We start from the raw sequence: 9,820 nt of genomic DNA, 5'->3' as shown, positions 1-9,820 counted from the left end.
GCCTCTTTTTACTTCACTTACGATTTTTACAAGGTTTTTATTATTACTACTGATATCATTTCGGTATGTTAGATTGGGATATTATGCAGTTTGCTAACCTGATCTGTTGGAATTTGACACTTCACTTTGACAGTGACAGTTTTATGCTTGAGACCGTGATGTGAGATTATCTGTACATTATCGCTTTTGAAAAATGGCAGTAAATGCAGCCCATTTGACTCGGACTGAAAATGAAAAACCCTCAATATTTGAAGTAATAGCCCAAGAATCGCTACAATCAACGATACAACCTGCATTAAGGCGTATAGTAGAGGTTACACTTGTTTTTTTTTTTGCTCTATTCGAAATATCAATATAAGTTTTGTGATCTTGAGAAAATTTTACTATTTTTTACTCAGTATACTACTCCTGTTCATATTTTTTTAATGTATATTGAAGTAAAAAAGATGTTAAAGGAATTTTTCATCGAATAGTGTGTAATTGATTGATTTTATTCAAAAATTTCCATTGTTTTTTTTTTCAGTTTCTTTTATCAAATCGTCAAAACAGTATTTTTATAAAGTGGTTCGATGAATTTTATCTTTTATTCAATACTGTAATTCAATATAACTATTTACGTCACTATGGTATATATCACTTGTTTATATTTTATTTATGTACAATTTCTAATTTATTTGGTATTTATTATTAATAATTATTTTTTTAATATAGCTTCTTCGTTTGCTGAAAATTTCTATGGCCTTAAAAGAATATCGCTCAAATCCCAAATGTTTAGCGATGGATTTCACTTGCCATTAAAAGAAGAAAGTCTTTCACTATTACAACTCATCGCTTTTCCCTATTTAAGGCAAAAATTAGAGCAACTAGTTCAACATTATAAATATGATGAAATGGATGGCTTGTCTCCAAAGGTAAATAATGTGAAATAAAAAATTTCGTTGCGGTTTTGATAAAATATTTATTGTACAATTGTAAAATAAGGTTTGTTGTACAATTTATTTAAATTTAAGGGCTGGAGAGGAATTTATAGGAAGGTTTTCATAAATTTTTACACTTTCCTGCATACAGCATATGAATTTTTGTGCTTGGTACAATATTTGGCTTACATGTCTGGAAAATCAAAAAGTCATTCTCCATTGCTGAAAATATTGTCACTATCTCTTACATATGCTCCAAATATTACCAAAACTGATGAAGCTACTTGGTCCACCTTTTGGAATAATATAAGCAGTGGGAATATTTGGTAAAATTTATTTCATGTGAATCAAACACAAATAATGTACGAATTTTCCATTTTATTTAGAAAAAATATTCTTTCAGCACCGCCAAAATTTCTTTTGGTATGATTGGAACTGTTTTTCTTAGAACTATGGAATTGAGTGCTTTCTTTATTCAATTTTTGAAATGGTGTGAAGATAAAAGCACCCAATTAAATTTAAATTCTATGCCTATTCCTGATGCCCCAAAGGTAAGTTATCATTATTCAGATTGTATCGTAATTAATTTAATGTAATATTTAAAATACCAATTTCTTTGTTTGTAGCCTGATATAAGATCAACACAATTTATGAATAAATGTCCAATATGTCTACAAAATTGGAAAACCCCTACAGTTCTTTCAGTGTCAGGGTAAGCAATTATATACATATTTTTTTTAATTATTATTTAACGCCATTGTACAGCCTCACTTGCGATGGAGCAAGAAAATTCCGACTAAGGCTTCCAATCCCGGGATCCCGGTGTTTTCTGGTACCGTAAATCCTGGTGCTGAAACTAGTCTATACCGGGATTACGGTGCAGGCCGAAATTTATTTAAAAATATTATTTATACAAAAATAATAAGGAAAAAATATAAAACAACATTATATAATGAACAATGGTGGGATAAGCAATGACAGCCATAGTCAATTTGTTTGCTCTAAGCCATTTCGACGCCGGCTCGCCGTTTCCACGAAATTGTAAGAACGGCCTGTATTGTGTCGCAGATTTTGTGCTCAACTGCAATGATATTTGAACCATATTTTGACTGATTCGAACTGAGAATCGAGCGATGATCACGTTTTTATGATCTAGAAAAAATGTGGGTGTGTGTTTATGTGTGTGTGACTGTGTGTGTGACTGTGTGTCAATGTATTTTGGTGATTTTTTGAACACCGCTCGTCCTATCGAACTGAAACTTTAGTATTGGTTACTGAAATTCTTAACAATACGACGTAAATTTTTTTCAAAGTTTCAAGTTGACCGGAAATAGTGCCTCCCCTTTTAGGTGTCCTCTTTTTTAAAAGATTTGGAATTCAAATATCTCCCAAGCCGCTTATCGAACCGGACTGAAAATTTTTTACATGTAATAGAAATTATTAATTTTACACCCCAATATTTTTAAAATATTTACTTAGAACTTTTGCGTAAGTTTCCCCACATTTGTGTTCAATTTGTGTCGAAAATGCTCATAGCCGGTATGTGTGAACGTGTATGTATGTTTGATTATCGAATTTTGTTTTTTATCCTTTTTATATTCCCCAAATGCATAGATAAAGTCATGGATTGCTTACATCCGAATTTTTACATAAAGTCAATGTAGTTGCGGTTTTTGTATTAGGTTAATTTTTTCAATAAATAATTAATAGACGGTAAAAAACAATTTGTAAAAAACGAATCAATGAATCAAGGTTTTTTTTACTTTATTTAATTACATTATAGGGTATGTTTTATTTAATCTTAGAAATCTAGCTATGGGTGCGAACCGAAAATTGAAAGAATGTAGCCAAACTCTCAAAACAGGAACGCCAATATGAGAGTATTTTTTGCGTGAAACATCGGGAGAGTTTGTAAAATGCAAACGAACGGTTTTGAAATATCAAAATATGCAATTGAACTTTTTTTTTCTTTGTATTCTTATTCATTTGAATCCCGGTGCTAGCACCGGGATCCCGGGATCGGAAATTTCCAGCACCGCAATCCCAGTGCTGAAGTAACCTTCCGGGATTGGAAATACTAATTCCGACATACGCCATCTCAGTACAGTAGATATATTTTTTTTAATTGCCATTTTCATCAATCTTTTCAGATATGTTTTCTGTTACAAATGTTTAATTAGACATCTGAACGATGAAAGTAAATGTCCAGTTACCAAGTATGATGCCAATGTGAATGATATTATAAGGGTATATGTGTGATAATAAAAATAAATATGTATTTTTAAATTTAAAAAGCTGATATGTTTTATTATTTAATAGTGTTGTTTTTTTATTTATATTTATAGTTATATAATGGTTTTTATAATAAACATTTTATATTTTTCACTTGATTTTCTCTTGATTTGTTAAAATACAATATACATTTTTTTTATGATCATACTTTAATGTGAGAGAATTTGAAGTGTCTGCTCAAACCTAATGCGTGTCCAAACAGTAGGTACACAGAATTAGTCTCGCCGGCCGCTGAGGGAGTGCTGGATTATACACCCTTTAAATGGCAGTATATATCAAAGACTCCAAGCGACTTCCTAAGTCAGAGGAATAAATGCTGTGAAGCGATTAAGGCCTTTCATTTGGATCCTGAACTAGCTCCTACCAGTGGCGTAGCCAGGATTTTGTCAAGGGGGGGGGGGGGTTTGACAGGAAAAAAGGCAAGATAATTTATATAATTTATATTTAATTAATATAAAATCACAACATATAAACATAAAGTAAAGCTAACTGCTAACTGAAGTGTATGATGCAATCAACCGATCAATTGCAACAGGAGTGGGATATTTTGCCGCCGACTGCGATCCGCCAAGGGGGGGGTCCAGACCCCCCGGACCCCCCCCCTTCGCTACGCCACTGGCTCCTACACAACAATACTAAATGGAGATTCCTATTTTATTTTTAAGAAGTTACATATATACAATGTACATAAGTAAGAGCAGTTTTTTTTACAAAATGAGTGAACAGTTCTAAATTAATACTTCGCTAAAGGACATAACTAGAGCTTTTTTTATTGAAAAAAAAGATGCTGGAACTCACTTCTTGTCAAGTTTTTATTGGAAAAGATTATATACAAATTATATTATATAGAATATTCGTTTGAAACATAAAAAATGCTGAGACAAAAATGTGCCGGAACGCTGTTCCGCTGTGTTACATTAGGAAAAAAGCCCTGGATACAACTATATGAACAACAAAATCTGACCCTGTTATTAGCTTTTTGAATTCGACGAGATGCGATCGGTTTAGGATTAAATTTTTCTGGATATGGTCGCTTTTATTACTAACCTCTTATACGTTTCACATGGTTTTCGTGTAAGCGTTCATTAGAGGGGCGTCTGGAGACATACAGCAAAAATTTTAATATATCGTCATTGCAATAAATTATTAAGCATACCAGTGTAAAATAAATCTATGAAGCTTATTTGTCTATAAGCCATAGATTGGCTAGTCATAAATCTCGTTTTTAATGGAAAACTCTCTTTTTTTGGTAAACGGACTCTAGTCATATGTGAACCAGTCACAGGACAACCGGTCGCTCTAGATCGGTCACACGTGATCACCCGTCACACTAAAACTGGTCACGAGAAAACTGATTAACCGATTTTAGGGTGTGACCAGTTTTCTCGTGACCAGTTTTAGTGTGACGGGTGATCACGTGTGACCGATCTAGAGCGACCGGTTATCCTGTGACCGGTTCACATTTGACTAGTAATCATCGAACCCTTTTTTTGTATCTAATTATAAAAAATATGTATATGCTGGAATTGACTTTTTTTGAAAAAGCCACTCAATTTAATAATCCATTACGATAAATTAAAATTGTAACTGAACCTAAGCTCCCTCCTCTCATTCCCCAAAACCAGAGAAAGAAATTTCAATATTTGTTAAGAGGACAAGAGTATAGACGACACGCTTAGTCTTTAGACCGCAGTTGCCCGGTAACCCGCGAACATGGTATGAGACCTTCGTTTTTGTGTTTTTCATGATCATTTTGTATATTTTACAATCGCAAATCATACATTTTACACATATTTTGACGATTCAGGTGTTACCCAATAGTCAATTCAGTGATTAGCTTTATTTTTTACATTGACGTTTAGGTTATGTTTGTGGGAGTGATTCTAGTCGTTTGATCAATTCTAATACAATTAGTATTGGCTATCCAATCAGTTTATATTAATTGAATATACGGTTATTTTCAATATGGTAGTGTTTATTTACTGTTCATTACAAGTAAAACTCAACATAATATTAATGTAAAGTTATAACCTAATTGCAGTCTATAGCAGCGGCCCAGGTTCAAGAAGTGCGTTCAATTACGCGTATTGAGCGAATCGGTGCTCACTCTCACATTCGAGGACTCGGTCTCAATGACACCCTCGAGCCTCGTCCCATTTCACAGGGCATGGTTGGACAAAAACCTGCCCGACGAGCTGCTGGTATCGTTCTACAAATGATCAAAGATGGTAAATCAACAATCTAGGGTTTCAAATAATGCGCTTATATCCGTTATATAACAATTTTGTATTATTAGGTAAAATTGCTGGTAGAGCAGTTCTATTGGCTGGACAACCTGGTACTGGTAAGACTGCCATAGCTATGGCTTTAGCTCAAGCTTTGGGTGCCGATACTCCGTTCACAAGCATGGCCGGTAAATTTTTAATCATCGACAATATTGAACATGAAATTTAGTATAAATAATTTATTATTAAATGTGTTTTCAGGATCTGAAATTTATTCTCTCGAAATGAGTAAAACTGAAGCTTTGACTCAAGCTGTTAGAAAATCTATTGGTGTACGAATTAAGTAAGTTAATTAAATCAATAAGGTTTTATTTGGTTGATGTTTTGATTATTTATATGTATGTATGCATATTACTTTTAGGGAAGAAACTGAAATGGTAGAAGGTGAAGTGGTTGAGATTCAGGTCGATCGACCAGCAACAGGTGCTGGTGTTAAATACGGAAAGTTAACATTGAAAACTACAGATATGGAAGCAAATTACGATATGGGAACAAAAATGATCGAGAGTCTTATGAAGGAAAAGGTTGATAGTTTAAACAATAAGATAATGCATATTAACGAAATATTTCAGATTAAAATGTTTGTTTAAATGAAGGTTCAAGCTGGCGACGTAATAACAATCGACAAAGCTACTGGTAAAATCACACGTTTGGGCAGAAGTTTTACTAGAGCCAGGGACTATGATGCCACTGGTATGAAATTCTTTTGAAATTTTTTAATTCATTAGAAATGTGTGTGTGAGTAGTCGTTTTAAATGTTATAGGCGCTCAACAACGGTTTGTTCAGTGTCCAGAAGGTGAATTACAAAAGAGGAAAGAAGTAGTGCACACAGTGACACTGCACGAAGTCGATGTCATTAACTCGAGAACTCACGGATTCTTAGCACTATTTTCAGGTTTTTATTTTTTTTTTCAATGTATATACAATATTGCGATCTGTCACTGGTATATCTTGAATGTTTAATTTTCACAGGTGACACTGGTGAAATTAAAGGCGAAGTAAGAGATCAAATCAATGGTAAAGTGGCAGAATGGCGAGAAGAAGGCAAAGCTGAAATAATACCTGGAGTGCTTTTCATTGATGAAGTTAGATATTTCGATTTTTCAATATACATATGTACATGTAATAATCTTATGAAATGGAAGATAAATATAATCAATGTATTTTCAGGCTCACATGCTGGATATAGAATGTTTTTCTTTCCTAAATAGAGCTTTAGAAAGTGACATGGCTCCAGTTGTGATGATGGCAACCAATAGGGGAATCACCCGCATCCGTGGAACTAATTACAAAAGTCCACACGGTATATACATACATAGCTATTTAAAATAAATATATAAATCTATTTCATAATTCAATAATTTTTCTTATTGATTTTAGGTATACCAATTGATTTATTGGATAGAATGATAATTGTTCCAACTTCCCCATATACTCAAGCTGAACTCAAAGAAATACTCAAAATCAGGTATTAAAATCACTTATCGAAAATTACACAATATTATAGTATGCTAGATAATAAGATTGTTTATTTTATGTATTCAGGTGTGAAGAGGAAGACTGCCAAATGTCATCAGATGCCCTGCTTGTATTGACTCGAATTGCTACTGAAAGTTCATTAAGATATGCTATTCAACTCATTACTACTGCTTCTCTGGTGGCACGTAGGCGTAAAGCAACAGAGGTAATCTAGAAATTATATGCTAATTTACTTTTATTGTATGCATAAATATACATACATCCTTTTACTATAATAAACTTTCTAGGTTGGGATAGAAGATGTTCGAAAAGTGTACTCCCTGTTTTTAGACGAGCATAGGTCTTCACAATTCCTTAAAGAATATCAAGATGAATTTATGTTCAATGATATTGGTAAATGAATAGTAAAATATTTTATTACAACATAATCACTCGTTTCATATAAATCCATAATATTTTTTTCAGAGGACACCAAAGAAACGAGTGAAGTTGAAGCCATGGTGGAGTAACTATTTTTTTATACAATGAAAAATCATTCCCAAATACAAATTTATTTTTATTGCTGTAAAATGTATGTAATGCAGTGTTACATACATATATACTTTTTTTTCTCGTGATGCAATCTCATTCCTAGTGTTTAATAAATTCTTTAAATATCAAATTATACTAATTTCCAAGTCTCATATGTTTATTTAGGCACATGTTTACATTTAAAAACTTACAACTACATATGTATCATTAGATATAATAAATATTTTAAATCCAATTTTGTGTTTTCTAGATAAAAGTACACATTTCCAAAAAATATACATAGCCAAATTTGCATCTTTATAAAAATTCTCTACATATAATATAATACGACAGATTTTTTAAATCATTAATCAAATATTGATGTCAAAAGCACAGGTACATACTAATATTAGTCATATCAAAACGTATCATAATTTTTCCACATATGTATATTTTTTTGTTGTCGAGATATAGCATATATATTTTTTCTTGTTATTATTATCTTAACTGTTTAAAATATAGATAAACTAAAAAATTCAAACGAAATGTTTCAAACTGAAAGGAATAATCATTTCGATGAAATATATTTATCTTAAAGATTAATTTATATTACTCAAATTTTAATTAATACATTATCTTAAAGATATATCAATGATTATAAAAATACACATAAAAAAATATTATCACAACCTTAAGTATATAAATTGCACTTCTGCTTAATTGATAGGAAAATTCTTTAGTAAATAAAAAATGATCTAACAGCCTATTGATTTAAAACAAATTTATGAATTATAAATTATAAATAAATTTATAATTTTAATATTCGAAATTGTTTGATATATTAATAGTAAGCTATACGTTGCGATTATCGTTAAATATTAAAATTACATCTTCATCAGTTCCGTAGCTTTTTCTTGCAATGTTTAAATTATGATAAGACACTGCGCAAAGTCTGTCTTTGAAACTTGGGTTTCGATAGAAAAACTTTTGCTTGAAGCCATTATAGCCACACAAAACAATATAATGTCCAGCATAATGCACTGGCCATGGAAAACAAGATCTGTGAAAATTTTAAACTGGCAAATTCAAGGATTTACAAAAATACATAGATAAAAATTTGTATTGAAAATACTCACCTCAACTCTAAGGTCAACTTGTTGACTTTACATACGTCGCAAGTGAGGAGATTAGCATTGATCAACAAAATAATAGGTCCATAATGCAAAAGATGGTTAATTAGGTGGGATGTATTCAAAGAGGCTTGCTCCACATATATTTTTTCAGACCGAGCGACCGTAAATCTTTTATTTATTCTCGACTCATCCTACATATCCACACAAGCAAAAAATATTAATACGTCTCTAGTGTGTTTTATATTAGTAAACATACAAAGAATTATTCATAAAAACCTCAATCAATATTTTATCATAGTAAGTGTGTCCTCTGTAACCAGGATGAACTCCCAGAGTTGTGGTATAGTAATTGTGTAAAACATTAAATCTTTTCAACAGGTAGCACAGATCGATGGTCCAAGTGCTGTGATTGAATCCTTCTTCTTTGCATATCTGTTCAAAGTTTGTTAGGAAATAAGCTCGTTCTTGATCTGGTAAAACCATCAACACACAAGTCACACCGCAATCCCAATTAAAACGTTGTTTGAAATGTGACAGATCCCTCTTAACGCATGGAGGAATATCTACGATACAGACGAATATGTACAACAATTATATCATGCACTTTAAGTTTTGAAATAATGAAATGGAACACACCTTGACGGAGGTGGGGGTTCATCGTATTAGTAGCAGACGAGAGATGACAGGAGCTGTCACCGAGCAGAGCTGTCATTTGTCAAAGCAATAGCGATAATCTCAAGGTTCGCAACTGTTCAGGTCATGCACCGCTACTGCCAGTGCATATTGTGCAGATACTTGTAACCAAATGTTATAAAACAGATTTCTATTATGTTTACTTTACATTTATATGCATAATTTATGCTGTGAAAGTTTACCAAATAACGCTAATAGAATAAATTAAATATGCTAAATGTCATATCTACACATATACGTATAAAAGTATATACGTATAAATGTTGATAAACATTATGAATTTAGATTTAATTTTAATACCCCTGGTTGACGTTGGTCAACAGAGAGATGTAATAAGAATAGAGGTGCACTTACGAATAAATAATTGTTGTCAATTTTACGCGATACGTCTCTATAAATACGCTACATCGCACGGATCAATTTACTTATAAAAATGTATGCCATGCTGTTTATTGTGTGTTTTTGAATGTATTGTGCAATTTTTACCGATGCTTGCCCATCTTGCGAGTA

General features: G+C 32.1%; 3 protein-coding genes across 3 annotated transcripts; 2 read left to right on the top strand and 1 right to left on the bottom strand.

Moving 5' to 3' along the window:
* Positions 1–108: 108 nt before the first annotated feature.
* On the top strand, positions 109–3,300 carry LOC143913905 (peroxisome assembly protein 12-like). Its single transcript, XM_077433960.1, has 7 exons — positions 109–313; positions 524–626; positions 712–911; positions 1,011–1,243; positions 1,321–1,468; positions 1,544–1,629; positions 3,068–3,300. Exons 1-7 carry the CDS (start codon positions 194–196, stop codon positions 3,174–3,176), a joined length of 999 nt encoding a protein of 332 aa, XP_077290086.1. The 5' UTR covers positions 109–193; the 3' UTR covers positions 3,177–3,300.
* A 1,565-nt stretch (positions 3,301–4,865) lies between these two features.
* rept (RuvB-like helicase 2 rept) lies at positions 4,866–8,012 on the top strand. Its single transcript, XM_077433952.1, has 13 exons — positions 4,866–4,925; positions 5,251–5,437; positions 5,506–5,622; positions 5,696–5,777; positions 5,856–6,018; positions 6,091–6,187; positions 6,259–6,390; positions 6,468–6,580; positions 6,666–6,798; positions 6,876–6,963; positions 7,041–7,179; positions 7,262–7,367; positions 7,440–8,012. Exons 1-13 carry the CDS (start codon positions 4,923–4,925, stop codon positions 7,481–7,483), a joined length of 1,404 nt encoding a protein of 467 aa, XP_077290078.1. The 5' UTR covers positions 4,866–4,922; the 3' UTR covers positions 7,484–8,012.
* On the bottom strand, positions 7,644–9,354 carry LOC143913903 (protein GUCD1). Its single transcript, XM_077433954.1, has 4 exons — positions 9,254–9,354; positions 8,894–9,180; positions 8,621–8,808; positions 7,644–8,544 (listed from the first exon to the last, which is right to left on the bottom strand). Exons 1-4 carry the CDS (start codon positions 9,327–9,329, stop codon positions 8,337–8,339), a joined length of 759 nt encoding a protein of 252 aa, XP_077290080.1. The 5' UTR covers positions 9,330–9,354; the 3' UTR covers positions 7,644–8,336.
* Between the last annotated feature and the right edge of the window lie 466 nt (positions 9,355–9,820).

The sequence above is a fragment of the Arctopsyche grandis genome, chromosome 6 (assembly GCF_051622035.1).
Source record: "Arctopsyche grandis isolate Sample6627 chromosome 6, ASM5162203v2, whole genome shotgun sequence".
NCBI classification, from domain to species: domain Eukaryota; kingdom Metazoa; phylum Arthropoda; class Insecta; order Trichoptera; family Hydropsychidae; genus Arctopsyche; species Arctopsyche grandis.
The sequence above is the reverse complement of the archived record's forward strand: the minus strand, read 5'-3'. Positions and strand labels throughout refer to the sequence as shown.

Excerpts from the sequence above, each read along its gene's own strand:
- LOC143913905 (XM_077433960.1), top strand. The coding sequence starts at position 194 with ATGGCAGTAAATGCAGCCCATTTGACTCGGACTGAAAATGAAAAACCC. Across the intron at positions 912-1,010 it reads TGGATGGCTTGTCTCCAAAG|GGCTGGAGAGGAATTTATAG; the intron begins GTAAATAATGTG and ends TTTAAATTTAAG. Across the intron at positions 1,469-1,543 it reads CTATTCCTGATGCCCCAAAG|CCTGATATAAGATCAACACA; the intron begins GTAAGTTATCAT and ends CTTTGTTTGTAG.
- rept (XM_077433952.1), top strand. Across the intron at positions 6,188-6,258 it reads CAGGGACTATGATGCCACTG|GCGCTCAACAACGGTTTGTT; the intron begins GTATGAAATTCT and ends TAAATGTTATAG. Across the intron at positions 7,180-7,261 it reads GTAGGCGTAAAGCAACAGAG|GTTGGGATAGAAGATGTTCG; the intron begins GTAATCTAGAAA and ends TAAACTTTCTAG.
- LOC143913903 (XM_077433954.1), bottom strand. The coding sequence starts at position 9,329 with ATGACAGCTCTGCTCGGTGACAGCTCCTGTCATCTCTCGTCTGCTACT. Across the intron at positions 8,809-8,893 it reads ATGATAAAATATTGATTGAG|GATGAGTCGAGAATAAATAA; the intron begins GTTTTTATGAAT and ends GTGGATATGTAG. Across the intron at positions 8,545-8,620 it reads AAGTTGACCTTAGAGTTGAG|ATCTTGTTTTCCATGGCCAG; the intron begins GTGAGTATTTTC and ends AAATTTTCACAG.